Source organism: Adelges cooleyi, unplaced genomic scaffold (assembly GCF_023614345.1).
Source record: "Adelges cooleyi isolate 19-005CV unplaced genomic scaffold, UGA_ACOO_1.1 ACOO_flye_CR_arks_rails_tigmint_CR_PRNA_108, whole genome shotgun sequence".
In the NCBI taxonomy this organism is placed as follows: domain Eukaryota; kingdom Metazoa; phylum Arthropoda; class Insecta; order Hemiptera; family Adelgidae; genus Adelges; species Adelges cooleyi.
Window position 1 is genome coordinate 16352799 of NW_026095761.1, and position 20608 is coordinate 16373406.

Below are 20608 nucleotides of genomic sequence, written 5' to 3' on the forward strand. Positions count from 1 at the left end.
CCGTTACACCACATCCGGCCTCACTGTCTCTTACCCACCCCTCCATTCTTATAGGCCATCTACCCTTTAATCTACTTACCCCTTCCAATACATACAAAGGCGGGTGACGGAAAAATCCATGTTCACGTCTCGCGCCACCGTACAATGTAACTGTCGTGTCCTTTCGCAATCAAATCATAACAAAAAGATAGAGAGTTGTTTTTAAAATAGTATACATCAATCAGACATCTGTTTGAATTTTAGTGGCCTTGTGGGGTGTTCGAAAACAATCAATTAGCTAAAAACCATTTTCAGTTCTTCTAGCGTTTTATAGATCATTATAATAATTTTAATCCATCACACGCCAACTTGCCGACTGTGCTACAAAAGGGTGAACCTAGAAGCGTGTTAAAGACACACCACTTTTTAATGAGCAACTTCAATGATGCTGATAATGACGATAATAATAATAATACGCCAGTCGAGGTAATTAACCTCCGAGGTAAGATGTTCACACCGCCGGCAGATGTACATAAAAAAACTTCTTGGGCGGAACCACACAAACGCGGTCGTTTTAATAATGATTTCAGAGCCTTCTACACTGCGCCGTAATCATGAATCTAAAACACATACGAGCTACCAGTCTTTACAAACTATTATACTTTACTTGTTCGTCGAGATTTCTTGAGCATATTGCAAAATTTAATTCACCAATCACGCACGTACTAAGCGTGCAAATCAAAAATTCTTTCATCGAATTCTCGTACGGGGGACGACTTCTATAACTTATTATCAATCCATTCATTCGTTGCTTTTCATTCACCTGAGGGAAAAAATGCTTAATTCCTCTTCCTCTTTTCCTTGTCGCTTTTTTAAACTTTTTTGGGTACAGCCTTGGCAATCGATTTCTTTATATTTTTTCAACAGCTATAAACTATCTACAACCAGAAGTTATTTCAACTTCTACTTGAATCTTTCACAAACGCATTAAAACCAACAATCATCGCATCATTCATGAGTACCTTAAAAACAATGTCACCGCCTCGTATTGTACTCGTAACTGAGATAACCGGTTTCATAAAAAGTGGATACGTTTCGTTAAGCCTAATCCGTTAGTAAGATAACCCACTCTTAAACCTTTCAAGATATTTAGATTACGACCACCAGATCTCTAGAACCAGAGATGGGTAGGTTTATTAATCCCGGATTACTTGGATTAAAAATAATCCGTTACTTCAATATGAAAAATAATCCATTATTCCAATAAGTCAGGTAATTGAATAACAAATTATCCATCCAAAAAAAAAAAATTAACTCCTTGTTTAGAGGTAGGTGTTTTTTTTAATTTTGTAAAAATATTACTGAAATAAATATAATCCAAATTTTTTATTAATCGTGGATTACGAGTAATCCGTAATCCCTCTGTAATGTATTACGTGTTGTAATCCATTTTTCCCATCTCTGTCTAGAACGCAAATACCACTCTATGATGGCATCCAGTATGAAATGTTAAAACTCGCGAATCTTCAAAACGAAAATAGTATATTTACTAACATTAACTATTTTGGGTACAAATGTTCGTAACAAACCGCACAAGTCCCAAATCTCTACACAAAAAAGCATAGCATAACTCTCGCACATTTTACAGAAAACTAGGTTATCTTGGGCATATATTTAACGAGTCTTTTCAGTGACTACATTTTCCACCATTTATTACTAATGGCTTCACTGCTAGTAATTATCCAATTTCCCGTACAATTATTAGCTTTTCCTCTTTTACTCGTTCATTATGAATGTTTAACTTTTGAATTTGATAAAAGTCGCATTGAAAACGTGCAGAACGTCTTCGCTGTAGTCATCATTATTACCATAATACAATCGTTTCAAAACCATCGCCGATGTCATTGTCATGATTTCAAAGTGCAAACGATTATAATAAAGATATTATAATTGAACGGTATAAGGGACAGCGCGAAAACTATAGGTTGGTGAGTTGGCTCCGAAAAAAACGTTTACGGCATACTGTAGTACAGTATTGTTCGAGAATAATAGTTTCAGAGTGGAATTTGAATGGGAAACGACTTTCCATTAAATATTGCTTCGGATTTGGGGCATGCCGCTCTGGGAGGACTGCGAAATCGAATACTTTCGGATTGGCCGACTCGAAAAGGTTATTTTGCCTGATACAATATATGTATTGTGTAACCCCTCGTTCGCTCACTCACTCATACACACACGAGCGCAAACACTTAGGGCGCAGTTGACGGTGTCTCCTCCGCGTCAGTCGTCTTTGGGAAACTCCAACGAAAACACGAAGCTTTTAAAAAGCTTTCGGGCATCGGAATTTGCGTAATGACGCTAAACTAATGTATCGGAGGTAATAAAAGAAAAAAACCTAAGGAAACTATGGGGGGGGGACGAAAAGGCGAGAGTGGCGAGAGGAAGGCGAAAAGATAAACAGAACAAGAGAGCGGCATTAACTATAAAAGTAAATGGAATCTTTTAACGGAATTCGAGAGTATTGAATGTGACAGGGACGTCGGAGGAAAACCAAAGCGAGCGGGCCGGAGATAGTGTGAGAGGGGCAGACCGTGACGGCGAAGTGCGGAGGCGAGGGTGAGAGTTTTCTAATGCATTTCGCGTTTTGTGTGTGTGTGTGTGTGTGTGTGCAACGGACGGCGCATTAACACAATGCCAAAGTGGAAAACCCGTGTTTTTCTTTTTAGAAGCGCCTCTGCAACCAGACTTATCTCTAACGCCGCCACTCAACACTTATACACAGTTTTAGACTTTGGGAAGATCGGGCTCATAAATAAATGGAAACCAGCGGCAATATCGCTTAAGGGTAACGTCGTCGTTCGTGCACTGGCATACACACACACACACACACACACTGTGAGGAAGGCCGGGAACGAGCCGGCGGATGGGAAAAAAACCGCAAACCACTCTACAAATTAATTCTGGGGGCTAGGAGAATCAATACTCTCCGCACCCTGAGCGCCCGGCCGCCGTGTCTCGCTCTCTTTTTGGATTGATTGCCTCGGTGGAAAAGCTATTTTCATCAACGCTAATGAACAATACGAATGGGTTTTCCGCTCGGCAAAAGCTTTTACGACGAATGAGATCTTCCTCTCGCCGGTGGCGGTGGCGGGTAGTCGGTCGGACGAAAGCGGCGGGGACGACGTGGACCGGAGGGGCAAAACGTGTGCCGGCTAATTGCGAATTGGACGCGCGAGCGGGACAGCATAAATTTGATCAAACTGACGCTTTTAGTGGGATTACCAATAATCCCGTACAATATTCATTGTTCTACTACCACTATAATACACTCGCGTGTATATCTATACTGTCCTTCCATACCGGCTCGCCGTCAGTCGGTACCGCAGCCGCGGCGCCTCGAAACACATTTATGAACGTTTTAAGACCGTTCTTTTATTTCTAATTACCGTTAGTGTTTTGACTAATTTCGAATTGAATGAATTAACCTTCCCGCAACCGAGTGACGGAATAAAAATAAAAGCGCTTCCATCCGGATTTTTAACCGCTCGCGGCACATTGAATTAATAATAACGTGGCGAACCACTTACACAAATTGCGACTACGGTTTGTTTCCGTCCCCGACGCGTATCCATCTCTGCCTACCACGGTTGGCAAGTCTCACTTGTATGCAGCGATCAATCATCTGTATTATTCATTACACATTAGTATCGGACAAAATCAGACATCGACGCTGTTCGAAATTCGAATCCGCCACAAACCAGACTAGACTAGATTATGCATCACTTAGTCTAGATTGCAACGATGGTCAAGTGTGGTTTCTATGTAGACCTATGGAGCTTAGACTTGGCTTGATTGAAATTTAGGTGTTCATCATTGAACGTTAGACGGTGTCTACAAATATTTGTGTTTTAATGTTTGCAAAACGGCCATTCCCGGTTGCGATATCAAGATTTGTATCTGGTCACTCTCCGACGACCGCGTGAAACTGACCCGAGAGTATTCGTTTTCGAAATGTTGGTAGAAATATTGAGCGACACGTCGATTGACGGATGCCGACGGGTGTTTGTGTACGTTATTTGTCGCTGTACAATATGTAATGTAAAATTCATAAACAAAATAATGAAAAATGAATTATCCCGTTGGGAAACTAAAGGCGGGGAGGATGCGAGGGGTAGAAAATCCAATCCCATTACTTATTACTATTATTATTATTTTTTTTAAAATTATAATCGAGGAACCCGGCGAACCCCGAACACCTAACAGCGCGACCATGTAATGTTTAATTATAAACATTTCATTAACTTTTAAAAACCTAATGGCTTTTTTCGAATTGTTCGAGCACAACAGCCCCGTCAATGGTGTTTTCGTCAAAATTATTATTACTGCGTGTACGGCTTCAGGGAATGTTTGTTTTTTTTTTTCATTCCCTCACGCCGTCTATCCGTCTCACTCTCTGGTATTCATTAAACGGATGATACGTCAATTTCACCCCTGTTCCGCCGTCGCGGGTTTTGGTAATTTCCCAAATTAAAACAGCCACCTACATAATGTATAATTTTAATAATAATACCTTTTGGGGGGTACCGCACCGAAACGGAAACGTTATGTGTGTATTATATATATATATATATATATATATATATATATATATACATTTCTTTTTTTTTTCATACACAAACGTGTTACATAGCAGTAATTTTCCATTAGTCGTTCGGTGATTTATTATCGTGTTATGCGCGTGTGTGTGATTAAAATAATACTCGATGATTTTTAACGCGGTAATTACGAACCATTTGCCGCACTGTGTGTGGGTAATTTGATTTTGTACATATTATGTATATGCACGCCCACACGCGGTAAACACGACACAGGCGCTAGGTGTTAATTGAAACGTCTGATTTTTCTATGTTTTAACAATGACCGTTTGTAGGTCTGTCTAACTATAAGTGTGGTATTTATGATTTACTAAAAATATCCCAGAGGCTTCGGCACCAGAGGTGGACTTCTGCTTTTATGGTATATTCAATTTTGTTTTCCATTTTCTTTGTTACATTGACTCTGACCCGGAGCCTATTGTGTGCACTGTGCATCCCTGCGTGCCGGTTGAAAAAAAAAATGAACCCATTAGACTAATTTAGAATACGACCCGGAAGTTAATGACTAAGCGTATACATTTTTATTATTACTTTTTCCTTTTATTATTTCACCGGATTAATGAATATATTGTAAGCCAAAAAAAACGTAGCATTCATTTATCACGGGATTAAGCCTTAAACGCGGTTGTTGTTTGAACACAATAATAATTATTGTAAACGTATGCGTCGCCTTGTGCCGGATCAAATGCGTCCCCGTTAATATTATGCACACTTTGTTATAATGGGATTTTTCTGTTTGTTTTTAATCTCGTAATTGAACTGGCACGTGATGAGCTCTTCGGTACTCGGTAGTAGCTGCATTTACGAGGATGATCCGAGAAAATATTATAAATTGTATATAATATATATTTTGTTTTATACTATATTGAACCCCGGAACGACCATAAACAAAAACACAAGCCAGTTAAACCGCAAAGCAAGCGGAAATCACACAATTTATTCTTTTATAAAACAAAACTTGGTACTACTAATTCAATTCATGGACTACACAATGTTTGTTACACCCAACGCGTTTTCGAAGACATCTGCGTTCATTTGCGTGTTGCATCATTTCATAATTGTGCAACGGTTTTAATGTTTGTCATTTCTTGATTCATTCTAATGCAATTTTTTAAATATTAAACCACTTAATTCAAAACATACGTAAATTTATTCAGTTGTCCAACTTTTATACAGACATAGCATTTTTTAAAACAGTGTATCTAAAAAGGTTATGCTAAATATTATGCGTGTTTTTAAGCTGGTTTCTTAAAAATAATGTTCTTTTTCTACATTGTTCCAAATATGTTTGCACTAATAATTTCGCTTTAGAGTGAGCTACTAGCTATTGCTTGTGAACGTTAGGAGACAAATTATTGAAGTATGCACTATGAGCAATTTTGAATCTGCTAAGATTAAGCGTGACTGGGATTATATATATTTTAGTGTAATCAAAGATAAAATAAAGAATTAATAATGCTACTCTGAAGAACTACAACAAACATTTTGTTCTAATGCGGCTTACAACAAAATTCCATGCTTTCAAACTAAATGAACTCTTAGGACAAATTTTAAAACAGCTTAGTGCTAACTGACATGAAAGACAAGATCGTTGTTATGTTGTGAACGTCAAAATTCAAGTTTTTTACAACAAAATTGCTAACATACTACGTATTAAAATAGAATATAGCGTCCTCCGTCGTTAAATATAATTTACTTAACTAATTGAATCGTAATCGCAGTTAATTTTCCGGCAACGGTTTACAGAAGTGACGTTTGAAGTCGGTAGTTTTGGGTTTTTACACAGAAAAAAATCGAAATTGATGATATTTCGTCGGTGCTTCTGTACAATTACAATCAAGACAAACCGCTGTAATTGCATCGAGGCAACCAAAAAAAAAAATATATATATATATATATATACACATCTAGCAGAAATGCCCGTGGAATACTCACACGGGTAGCACGTGCGACGTTTAAGGGGATGATTGCGCAGTGTCAGAGGGTACAGGGGGGAGCCCATTTCGTGTATATATTCATGTACACATTTATAAATTCTTGGCTGATTGAGGCGAAACGTCCGGGGGAAAAACGCGTTGCTCAAAGGACGACCTAATTGTGACGATTGCCTATCGCCGCCGACAATGAACCATAATGAAACGATTGCCCTTCGTTTCCGCCCTGGAAAAGGGACTGCTGATTGAGTTCAGAAGACCGTGGATAAAACATCAGCTGCAGCGGCGGGCACTCTACGCTGTCGTTCCTCTTGCTCGACCCCACCGGCAACTTTGTATACCTATGTATGCTGGATTTCGATCTTTCCACGGTCACCCATCTGAATTATTATTATTATTACTATATTGTCGTCGTCGTCGTTGTCGTAGCTGATGTAGTTGTCATTACATATCGTCGTACGCGCGCACATACACACATAATAGATAATATATAAGCGCAGAGAGTAATACACGTTTCAAACGCAGACTTTTCTATAAAAATAATAATATAATGGAGACCGAGTATAATATATCGAGGGGGTATAGGCCCCTTCGGGGCGACCGTGCCAAACAGACCGTGAAACGGCTAGGCTTTTCCTTCGCTGTTGTTATTATTATATTTATGTATAATAATATTATACTATTATTATTATTATTATAAGAAAAACATTTTTAAAAAATTATTATTTTTCTCTACCGCGTATACCGTTTTCTTTTTTTTAAAAAGAAGAAACTTTTTTATTTATTTTTTTTTTTTTCGAGCTTTTCTGCTGATAACTCCGTGTATAGAGCACGCGCATACGTGATTATAATGCGGTTAGGTTTTGTGTAAAGGCAAATGAAGCAAACGAGTGTTCGGTTCGCAATCAGCGACGGGGCGGCAGGGAAAAGGCCGAGGAAACGGTACTGCCGTCGTCGCCTGCCGACGGTGATGGTGAATTGGAGTTGATTGAGTGTACCATCGAGACGTGCCTTTTTGTTGAAATAAAATGCGTTCATTATACATTGTACGAACATATACACACACACGCACACACACACACACAAACACACAACACTACATGTACGAATGGGTAGGAAGAAAATAGCCGTGTGCCAAAGGTGTACACGAAGAAAATAATATCGGTCTCGGCTCCCTCGTACAGGTGGACAATTTAACCTTAAAACGAGTTGTGCATAAGAAATCGCCGTGGAAACTTTTACTTTTGTATATTATTATTTCTTTGCCTCCGGTCGAATTTGATCGTTATGCACCAGAGCAGGGAAGCGGACGAAGTTCGACCGTGATTATCGTAGCTTTCGGCACGTACACCCCCATCGTCGAAAAAAGTAATAATAATTTTCTAATAATAATATTTTTCGCAGATGGCAACGTCTCAACACGGACATGCCCGGCGATGGTTTTCTTCGTAAAAACAGCGCCTTCGTCATCGTCGTCATAGACTAACCGGATACGCATCCATGACCATGTTAAACACTGTGGAAAACGGTGAGTTGCATCCCAAAGAGACCAGATCATATTGTAACTTAACCCTATCATGGTGAACAGCTTACAAGTTTCCGTGGTTTGAAATTCTATCGCTATTAAAATAAATACATTTTTCCATTATCACCGCTAAGATAATGTGGAGTTTTCGTTATCATAAGCCGGGTCCACACTAAGGTAACATTCATTAGTTGTCACATGTTTCGATTTTTATCAAAATATGGAAACAACATACTGCAACACGGTAATGTTGGTCTATGTTACCTTAGTGTGGACCAGGCTAAGGAAATATTACTACCTTACTTTTCCGAATGTACATACTTGGATATTTCCTAAAAATGGACGTTTGCGTTGTGTGGTGTAGCCTATTGACTTATTATTTAATGCCGAGAAGATAACGGGAACTTTACATTAGGTTCTCTGAGCTTTTAGGGCTCATAATTTCTCCCATGTTCGAGGTAAATTAGCATTATTTATTAGTCTGTCACTCTCGTCCGAAGACATATCGGCTCATGGTCGTCTCGTAGAGAGAAACAATACCAAAATCCGTGGAACTTAACCATTACGTTGTAATGTAAAATTATATAATATTTTTGACTTCCACAAATAGTCACACTCTAACCGCCCCCTCCCCCCACACTAACCCACACACACTTCTCCTGTTATGTGCGATGTATCGATAAAATATATTTTTATACACGTTGTTACACATATCGAACAAATAACATACAAGTTGTATGATAAAACTTGGACGTATGCGGTGTGGAAAGCGCGAGTTAATAGGTCTGTGCTCTCACCATAATGTATGGATAATTAACAAGAACGATAACTAATGATAAGTTTTACGAAACCATTGATTTATATAGACCTAGATGTAGGTATTCATTTATTAATAGTTACATATGTTTATTCAATTAACAGTATGTAATTATTATGTATTATTAAAATCATTTGCTCTAAAGAAACCACTAGATACCTTTGGATAAAGGTTGGTTTGGATGGGTTATACGTACAATGATCATTCATCAAAAGGCGCGAATATTCCAATTATTTTAAATGGGTCTGATTGTCTGAATCTGCTAATGATAAACCAACGAGAAAAATCGCTGTAATAACGTTTAACTTGGTTGCTAGAATTTCGAAGATGTCTTAGGCGATGGGAGGGGTCAAACGGTTTGACCCAAACCTAATGTCTAAACCTCGGATTGGGCCCTTGAGTTGGCGCCGTTCATCCATCGACAGTAATTCCTCAACAGTGTTGCTGACGGTCCGCACTACATGAAAACGGACGAACGCGTTAAAAACATAATGCAATATTATAAAGAATACGGAAACGATTTTCCGTTCCTTAATGCATCGACTGTGTATATAAATATATAAATCGCACGAGAAAACATGTGGAAACGAAAACCGACGGCCGTTTCGGCCCTGGGGAGGCGCGAACGAAGACGGGGCCCCGGATGGAGCCATTTTCCAAATTGAATATGTGCAGGTATAACAATACACAACCCTTTGTTTCCCGAAAAGAATTCCCGATCGGATGGGCCAGCAAAGTTTTCCCATCTCGTCGCGCCGCCCTCCGCCATATATTCTGCCGCCAATTTATACTACCTACGGGATTCGGTAGCGTCCTACGGTGTACATACATATTTACTTAATACACACCGAATTATATTGTATATATATATATAATATTTATGTATATATAAATTGTATACTATACACGGTGCACACAGAGACTCGAATATGGGCAAACGCAGCGCGTGTGTACATATTATTATTATTATATACGACGCGAGCGCGCCGACAACGGGAAAGGGTGTATTAGAAAAATGTCTCTCATCTGTCAAAACCAAAAGTCCTATAAATATATATATATATATGTATATATAATAATGCATCCTTAAACTGGGCAACGACGAATATTGAAAATCCTTCAATATTAAATTGGCTTTATGGGTACGGCGCGACAGAGAGCGGAGACGGCCGTTATCCGCGTCCTTTGCGTTTAATATGCTCCCGTTTCTCTTGCACAGTATATATGTTGTTTTATAAACGTTTGTTTGTGTATGTGTGTTTTTCTTCTGTTCCTTAGGGTCTCCGGAAATCGCGGCCGCTGAGGTCCGGCGGAACGTGAATTATTTCCCACGCGTTGCAAACGGCCGAGCCAACAATTTATTTCCAATATACTTTATTATTATTACCATTTTTTTTTTTTTAATAATATCCAAAAGAAAAAATACGTTCCCTTTGTGTTTTATTAAATAGGGAAGGGGAAAGGACAAAGAATGCGGACGATCAAATTTCAATAATAAATATAAGAACTCGGTGGCTCCAGTGGAATACAGAATTTTGATACATATTAAATAGACCTAGCAAATTGGACTATACGAGCACCGGTATTATTTCTTCATCTCCCTCGTCAGTGTTATATACGCGCTTTCAATACATATGCTTGCGTTTCCTAATATATTGTGACAGGCACTGAGGTACCCTACATAATACAATGTATTGTATTATCATGTTTCTGCGGGTGTGCGTTTAGGTGAGCAACAGTTATTAAATCTTATTTTTAAGTCCGTTAAAATGAATAATCTTCATAGCTATTATTATCTGCAATACCTAATAAAGATTTAATTTTTGTACCATTTCCACCTGTTTCCTATATAATGGGCATTTACTCTTTTCCAAAGAGGGTCAACAGCAATTCATTTCATTGATATTGATAATAATATAAAATTGTTTTGATCAATTAACCTTGAAATTCGTGAAAAAAAATTTAATGTTTGCTCAATGTAAATGGAACAAAAAAAAACAATTTGTCCAATTTCAAATACACTGATGTAACCTAACTCTTATAAAACTTAATTGCGAGGAACTTTTACCATTAACAAACTATTGATCATTACAATTATGGATACTTATACATAGTTTTGGGAACGCTGAATGAAAGTGATTTACGCGAAACAAATAAACTAAACCCAATTAAAATATTATTATACTTCTTCCTGGTGACTGGTAACAAAAAAAAAAAATGTAGAACTTATTTTATAATGAAACTCTACTCAAAATGTCTGTAAATCTGCCAAAAAGTGATTAATTAAATATAACTTGACCGTTGCTCTAGCATTTAGTGAATCAACTCAAATATTTAGGGGAGGTACAAGAAAATACCCATTTTCGGATGCGAATAACCAAAAATCGGACCCTACGTTAAAGTGTCTTTGTGAAAGGGTACTAATATATATATATATATATATATATATATGATATATGCTGCGTTGTGCACCATTGTTAATAAATATTCTACACTTAGTCTGAGCTTAGTAGATACCTTTAATATTATAGTGTTAGTGTAGTTTTAAAGTCGAATTTCATTTTGCAAGTATATACGCCTTGGTCCGTGACTCGCCCTTTGAACTATAATATAACATGGCCTTATATAATATAACAAACTCTGTATTATTCGTATGTATTTGGATAGTCCCCATTGACCGAATATTGTCGGCATGCCTCGCGTACCTCAGATCAAAAGTGAATGGTCGCATTTCGGACTTTGTTTTAAAAAAAAATACACACACGTCTAAGGTAGAAGTCTGTTTATGATGGGACTCATATTGACGGCCCAAAGGGGTGCCCAAAAAGGGCGTTTAAAAACCAACCAAAGCCGAAACGCTTAACGGAAACAATTAAAGTTTTAAAACATCAAACAGTCGTGCGCCGCCAAAATTACCCGTACAAACACGATAAACCCTCGGGGTACATAATATATATAAGACCATATTTGCTCAAGTTTTGTTACAAGCTGCCCGTTGATGGCCGTGTATAAGTTTCGAGTACACACGATCGACCCCGTCGCCGAAGATAAAAAGATATTTGTTCAGGATTACGTTTTATCTTGTATACTTGGAGTTAGCGGAAACGGATTGTAGCCGGCGGCGGGGCGTGAACTTCTTAATATCGTACATGTTTTAGTACATTCGGTTTGTGCGTTAACAGTGTAAGTAAAAGTTAATATAAACGGCAGACCGGGGGATTATCAACTTTTTAATTAATGTTAAACGTTGATCCTGTGTCGCGTCGTCGTGCGAGATCAAAGAAACCCGTACCTACGATGCGGTTAATATATTTTGGAGTAAACGGTATAATAAAATGTCCTTGGCAAAAAAAATCTCCTACACATAACAACCATCTAGTTACAACGGCCCGTTGAAAGTGTAAATAAGATTGCAGGTTCGGTATGACAAAATTATGAGCACGACGAGGTGGTCTAGGAAGGAAAACTCGAATAATATAATAAAATATCATATTTGCGGTCGGCAAAAACGACGGAGTGGTATTTTCGCAAAACCGTTTCAATTTTCTCTGCCGAGGAAATAAATCGATCCGCACCGCTAAGTTAATAATATTCCGGCAACAACACGCGACCATATATTTATATATATAGAAAACTGGTAATGCTATTGCGTTATTACGGCCTACGGGCGCGACGTTTAAATCGATGCGCGAGCATTAGAAGGCAATAAGCGGAATTGAACACACATACAGCTTCTTCTTCTTCTTCTTCTCCTCCTCCTCGCCGGACCCTTCTTATAATATATCGAATTATCCTTAGGGAGATGACCGTTTGCCAAACTTCTATCCGTACCAGCTCGCTTGTATAATATATATATATATATGTTTTTTGCGTTTGTTTTATTTTTGAAAAATCGAGTTTTTAGAAAGCAAATGGCACCCCTGGGGATTTGCCAACGCTATTCTGATAGTGTAACGCGCGGATTACCGCGTCAATGGGAGTCGCGTCTTCCCTCCACGAAAACACAGACACACCTTCAGAATGATAAACAACCGCGAACGGCTATACTACACGGCTTTCGTCTAGCGCAAACCGCCAAACACCTCTATTAACCGTGTGCGCCTCCTCCCCTCCGTTTGCACACATTTAAGACACATTATTGTCCATTGTCGTCCGGCGTGCTCCCGACCTTAACCGTACAAAAAAAAAAAAACTACATGTCGTATCCGTAATGTCTCTGGGAGTTTTGGTCGTGAGCCCACACTCACACCGGGAAACGTTCCAGGACGCCCTATCCCCCGAGATGGCCATATAGTATTGTCATCCGGTTATCGACTTGTAGTCGCCAATCGCCGGCGTGCACTTACACCAAAACACAAACGCGCCAACCTTAGCTAGTCAGAAAAATGAGCACCTAATCGATTCGGTATACCGATTATTATTGATCATTGATTGATCGATAAGCGCAGAGAAAGAAAATAGGTCGCTGCGACCTGCCCTTACCCGGAGTCGGGTGTGTTTCGGGATAATAGATCACAGACACAGTGTGTGACGACAAAAAAAAATGTCACAGAATTTACTTAAGTACGGTTGGTGTCGTGGCAACTATATGGCTTAGACGCCTTTCAATCGCGTGTATCGACTCGGTCGACCACCGGGGCCGACGCTACCTAGAACTAATCACATTAAAAGCTCGGGCTGACGACGTTTTATTGGAGACAACGCGTTGGTGCACTCTCTTGATGGGTTGTTATGTAATGTAAAGCGTCGACATTCCGACGGATTCAGCCACTCCGAACGAATGTACACGACCGCAATAGCATAAAAAAAAAAGTTGCCGACCGTAATATTGTTGTACTATTACTATTATCAATCGATGTAAATTGTACAATACAACATGAGCAGACAGGTAGGTTTTGCGTTTTGCGCGCGCGCGCAAAGCAACTGTACATTATAATATTGTGTGCAATAATATGTATGTATATATAATTATAATAATATTACGCTCGTATAGTCTCGAGGCGTACTTAATTAATTTACCGGCGGATCGCTATAGGATATCATCATATTATTATATTACTATTATGTTTAGCATTGTTGTGTGTGTGCGTGTATGTATGTGCCATGTGTTTTGAAAACGCTAATTAACTCGTCCGAGAAAATTCATTAACGGACAAAAACGGACGAGGCCTGTTCATTGTGGAATTAATTACTTGCATATTAAGCAACGTAGTCCCGGGTTTGTTTGATTGTTAGCCCTCACCCTCTCATCCCCTCCGTGTCCGCCTCTTTCCTATTACTCCGCAACGTCAGTACACCTACCCCTCGGTCCTCTCATTATTTTCTCATCTGCGCGCCGCACCGAGTTTCGATTAATAGTTTAATTATGTGTTCCGTTTGTTCGTGGCTCCGTTGTTTTACGACTGCACGACCCGCAATCACACGCAAGGTATTCGCGTGCACCGCTATATTTTATTATAGTATACCTATACACACTTAACAGAGGATATCCTCTCGCGGACGGCAGTCGCCGTGCAGGTGAACGGTGCAAATTGCAAAGCCGGTCATTCGATTATAATAATATTCGCGGCCCGGTCGAATAACATAATATGTAGGTACGTATGTATTATTAAATATACGCACTATTTGAGTAGCGGATTTGGCCGCAAGCGCGGCCGGGTACAAAGAGAAAACGAAGTCGGTAAGCGCCTCGTTTTCCGCCTTGTCTCGCCAGTTCCGCTGGTAATAATAATTATATTGGCGCTGTAAACAAACATAATGTATAAATATAATAGGGCATGTGTGTGCGAGTTTGCTTTGGCAAACATTGTTAGCACCGGAGCGACTGAAAAAAAAATAAAACGAAATACAATTATAAAGGAAAATTTTAATGATGCGGGGGACTTGGGGGAAAGCGTTTCATGTTTTTGTGTTTGTGTGTGTGTGTGTGTGTGTGTGTACGCACCGCCCGTAGTCGTACACATAATGTTTACTTATCCGTTGTATGGTAGTGGCCGTGAGCAATTAAAGTCGGCAACCAATTAGGAGATGTATGGTTTATTTGTTTTAAAACGACCGGTGAGCGGCACCGTTAACTCGGCGGTGTCGACCCACGCGGGAGGGGAGGTACCACTCGGCAATGGTGGGGTTTATTTAAATTATATAGCGCCGACCGCCCCTTTTAGTCGAAAAAGAGGAAATCCCCGTGTTCGAGGGGTGGCGGTGGACGGCCGTATGACTCAAGCCTTTCATAATGAGTTCCATCGTTAGCGGAACGCCCGAGCGCTTTCCGCGGCACGAGGGATGGGGGAGAGGCGGTTACTTTTCTCTGTTTAATCATTTGCCATATAATTACACGGGACACCCTGTGTGTGTGTGTGTGTGTTTTGATGTTTTCGAGAAAGTGCGCTCAAGGGCGAGGCGGGCTTCACGGAGAACACCGGTTTAATTAAAACGGTGCTGTTCCGGTAGAGTCGACGGAGTTTTCCAACGGCTTGGCAGGGACGTTTCACGATTAACCCGAATCATAAGCAGTTACGCTGTCGGATTTCGACAAATCGAAAACTTTTTACTCCTCTGCGGGATCGAATGTACTTTTTTAATGAACAGCGTCGTTTAATTTGGAGAAAAAACACACCGCTATTGATGTCGTTGCTAGCGTTAACCAGGCATTTTCCGCCTGTCGGTGCAAACAACGATGAACCCAATGGCTGCACAACTCGATCGTAATGCTACTTAAACGGCTAATGGAAGTGTGATGATGCAAAACAAATATAAGAAAAATAATACCACCGTCTGCTACTTTAACATTGTGGTTTCTTCTAGAGGTATAATTCGTCCACATAGCAAAGGGCACAGTCTTTCATTTCCGTCTGTAGATGCGGCAAAGGGTGTAAATGCTAAAGTAGGAAATTACGGCACCAGTCGTCTCCGAAGGCGATTCCTTTGTACCACAAGTCTTTCGACAAACCTATTCAACCCAAAGCCAGAACCGTATTTTCTACCGACAACATGGTTTTTTTATACTATCAGATACCGTTTTTTTATTAACACCAAATAACTTACAGTTATACGTATTTTCAATAAATCTTCTAGGTTTGAGGATTTTTCCAACACTTCAGCGGTTGACCGATGTTTAACTTCTATACATTTAGATGTATTTTGTATATTTTAATGTTAATATTTTTGAGCTATAATATCTCAATATGATTGGTCACACGCAGCCAGCAGCAGTGTGTACTGAGCATTTGTAGAATTTTAGCACTTATAACCGTTTCATAATTTTAACATCCCAGAGGTAATTTGTATTATCGTTGGATTTTTTAATTGAGCATAACACTGACTTTTCCGTAGAGTAGTCGTTTTGTTCATTTGACACTAGTCCGTATTTGGAATCTAATTCGCCTGCAATGAGGTTTATCAACATTCGAAAATACATAAATAATCGAATCGTGCGATATCGATTCACAAGCGTGTGTTGCCGGTCGTTAAACCTCGATAATAACATTAGCCGTGATCCAGGACAATTAAGTTACCGATATCTTATCCTATAAGAATCAAGGGGGAGGTACTTGGTTGTATGTCGTCAACGACGTCTCGTATACAGTAACGAGTCGCCAATAGGTTTTCAATTGACTTTGGTTCCGTCATTAATTCAAGTGGTTCGAGTTGTATCACGAGAACACTCGACCGACTCGTTTGCGTTACGGTGAATGATTTAACAAAACCGCAACCGCAATCGTACGGAAGGAAGCCCCTCATAGGCCGTGTTATAATAGCAACGTTGATGAAATATTCTCATTAGACGCGAGGTACACGGCTAATTGTGACATTATTATTATTATTTTGTATCAAAAACAAAAGTACCCGCCACTCCTAAGATTTTAATCCCGACTCCGTGTTAAACGTCAAAAATCCGGCGAACTGCCCCCCTCCCCCATCTGCCGGTCGACCTTACCCGTACCGTTCGAGTGTCGGGGGTGGTTTGTTATAATAAAAGGCTTATAATTAACGGACTCTCCGGGGCCCTTTGCTATTTTAATATATAAGCCCGTCCCGGTTGACCCGGGTCCTCGCGTTTAATTAAGGTGGCCCTCCAATAGAGGCGGCGGCGGAAAGGGATGGCAGTTAAAGTTTCTCGCGCCTTTTCCAATTTTCCGTGTAACTCCTCTGCCCGCTCCCACACTCGGCCTTCCGGTGTATATAATAATAAGCCGAGAAAGTAATTTATTTCTACCTCCCGTCTATCCTACACACGCACATGGGTGCGGGCACGCGCCCCTCTCGCCGTACCCCTCATGATTTTTTTTTTTTTGTTATTCCTTTTGAGGACAAGGATGGAAAAATTGCTTTTAATCCCGGCCCGCCTTCCCTTCCCCGACGCCGTGATTACACCGAGCTTTAATAATAATATAATAACTTTTTTTTTTTGTTTGCATGTTGTTCACCAACTACAGATTAAAATTGTTTAATATTAACGCGGTCGATTTCTCCTCGGCGCTTTTCGTGGTCAGGTCCGGGGGGGAGACGTTCACGGTGGAAATAAATGTCGGTTTTTAACTCCATTTTACGGCGGCAGCGGTAATAGTGGCAGGGGTGAGTGTTTATACACAAATCTGTGAATGTAATCTCTATATATATATATATATACACATTTTTTCCCGTACCCTCCCATCGCGAATTTCAGAGTATAAAGTTTTGTCAAGTCTATGGAGACGGTGGTACTAGCGGCCGAGGCGTTCTGGGTAACGTCAAGAGACTCTGAGTGCGCTATTTTCCAGTTGTCCGGCGGTAATAGCTTATACGTGTAACCTGTCTATTGGACGGGGAAAAAAAGATGGATTTATTTATTCTCAGCCGCCGCCGCGGCGGTCCAAAACGTAAATGGAATCCAAATGTAAAAACCTTTTTAGCATTGTTATTATAATTTAGTTAGGAAGCTTTTTTATATATATAAATATAAATGTGAGTGTATATAATTTGGCTACTCCCGTCTCTACAGGGACTTGTCCGTCTTCGTTTGCAAAGCGCCCGGAAAACAAATATAAAACACTCTCTATTATCCCGACGAACCGAATTATAATGATAAAAAAAAAGAGTGGTAAATAAAATATAAATAACAGGGTTAAAACCTTTTTTCAGTGCATTATTTTTTATTTTATTTTTACTGTGCGTTCAAAACTTTTTCCGATTAGCATAAAAAACGCATTAAAATTATTAGATTCGTCGCAGCGCGAACAGAAAAAAGTAAAAACTCAGACGTGTACACGGTCGATTATTTGATTTGTGCATTAACGGATTAAAATCTGAATATTAAAGTATTGAACCAACTTCTTTTTACATTTACAAAAACTTCAACGGTATTATTTCCGTGCTAAAAGGGCCGTCCGTCATCATTATTATAATGTATGTATAAATAATATTCATTAACTATCTTTCACGGTACTATCAATTAGCAACACTGCAAACCCAAATAGTTGCTAAATTAATCATTTTATCTCATTTTCCTTAAAAAGAAATTATATCTTATGTTTAAAATATTCTAGCGAATAGCCATGAAATATATTTAAGTTACTATCTGTTCCCCTCTTCGTGGAGCCAACTTAAGTATACAAAACGAGATGTCTATACTTAACGCAGTATCAGCGGTCTGAGGTAATAATATGATACGGTAATACCTTAACTATAGCATTATAATAATTAATACCATTAAAACACTTATTTATCTAACAAATTTTCCTGACCAATATAAGCATACGTATGTATTGACGTTTAGTTAAGGAAAAATTGTATTTTACATCATCTTATTATACAGACTAGAACTTATTATTATTATTGTATGTTCCTAATACTAGATTATTTTCCAATTAAATTAAAAGTCAACCATATACCCGCAAACGAAGAAGAAATTTAATAAAATTAATCAAAGTGAACGGTTATGTAATAATACATTACTTATTTATATAAGATATATATTTTTTCTTTTTTCTTTTACTCAACTTAACCGAATCTATGATGTATTATATAAATGGAATCCCGGCTTGTCCTAATGTTTGACAGTTTTATTGCGCGTTTCGGTGTAATGTAATAACTACGCATTGCAATAATATGATCAATAAAATAAAATAAACGCGTATAATGTAATAATACAATAGTAGTATTATAGTGCCAATCGATTCGCAGAATCTGTCTAATGTCCACTTACATTTGACTCGATATACCTTGTGTGTATATCCGGATTTGTTTTCTTATACATAAATTAACTATTAGGAAAAAGGCTTGTAGTAACGTGCAAGTTATTATACACACAAGTAGGTTTACTTGGTTACCAGACGCCGCATGCGGTGCAGTTTCTACTAGTAATCGTCATGGAAAAAAAAATGGGTTCTGATCGGATCAATAGATAAACAAGGTTGAGTTTTTTGACCATAGATCGGTTTTTTTGTTGTCCTGAAATTTCAAAAGCCATGTTGAATCGGCTCCACACACACAGTTAGTTCATTGAAAAACGATTTATTCTATTATAAGACTAAAATAAAAATGTGAAAATATTTACAGGAAGTCTGTCGTTAAGCTAATAAATTCGCACACGACTTCAATGTAGATTCATCGGCGTAAGACATCCTCTATGACGTATACAATACGAGTATATTGTGCATGCGTACGGTATAGGGTTAGTGTGAGAAAAAAATATGATATACGACGTGTTCGTAAAATGTTTGTTTAATTTTAAAACTTTACCATATCACAGATGCCACGTCATAACGTTCAGGAGTGAGGTATCCCGGCCGACGCGCCTGGCGATGGCGAAATGAAAAAAGTTCTAAAGCGTTTCATTATTGTGTATACGTTCTCTTTTTGTACGAAATTAATTTTAATTTTAACAATTTCCGAGCGAAAAAAAAAAAATAATAATAATAATAATAAAAATCATTAAAACCACTTTAGCCGCCTTCGCTTCGTCCCTCGCCCCTTGCCTGCCCCCAACACCCTCCTACCACTCGTCCGGCACGTCATCCCGTTAGTGTTTCTTGCTTTTCTTTTTTTTTTTACCCAAGGACTACTCAATACGGTGGAACCGTTGGGTCGGGAAAGGCGAACGGGCTTTATTTTATTTTTCTGTTAACCTTTCTTTTTAACCGTACTAATTAAATCGGCGGCAGCGCGGCAGGGAAAAAAAAAGAGAAATAATTAAAGTATATAATTCCCTTACCCGCCGACTCAGCCGCGCCAGTCGGATTATTAAAAACAAAAAGAAAAAAAAAACGAAAAAGAATAATACGGTTTAGAAAATGTTTTTACGCGTTTCCGGCGACGAGCGGAAAAGAAATTAAGGGGAAGAGAGAAAGGAGTAGATGAATCGAGAGGGCCGGGGGGAGGGAGAAAGGTAATTAGTTAAAAACTAAGATTAATTACGTCCACGTTTGGACATTTGTTTCTCCGAGGGTGTGCCCTGTGCCAAATCCGTTTGTCTTCGAGTAAGAGGAAAACGGGAAGAAGAAGGCCTCCTTAATGGATAAATGGCCACTCCCGCAGGACTGAAATCTTCTTTTTTTAACTATCAGAGATTCAGAGACAATAGGTACTTTGATGTAACTTGATGGTACTCGATGTACTTCTAAAATAGAAAATAGATCTCTACTATTTTACTGTTTAAAATGTGTTAAGGAAAGATTCAAAATTGTATTTAAATTTCTAATTATAGAATATACAAAAGTTC

General features: G+C 38.9%; 1 protein-coding gene across 5 annotated transcripts in view; it reads left to right on the top strand.

Moving 5' to 3' along the window:
• Positions 1-20608, top strand: part of LOC126845532 (LIM domain only protein 3-like) — an 89897-nt gene that overhangs the window by 58821 nt on the left and 10468 nt on the right. For 4 of the 5 annotated variants that reach the window (XM_050584197.1, XM_050584206.1, XM_050584217.1 and 1 more), the window contains one exon: positions 7973-8096. The exons of the other annotated variant lie outside the window; for it this stretch is intronic. In XM_050584197.1, the coding sequence (XP_050440154.1) occupies positions 8069-8096 (28 nt within the window). In that variant the 5' untranslated portion in view covers positions 7973-8068. The remainder of the gene's footprint in view (positions 1-7972; positions 8097-20608) is intronic. 5 annotated transcript variants of the gene reach the window in all.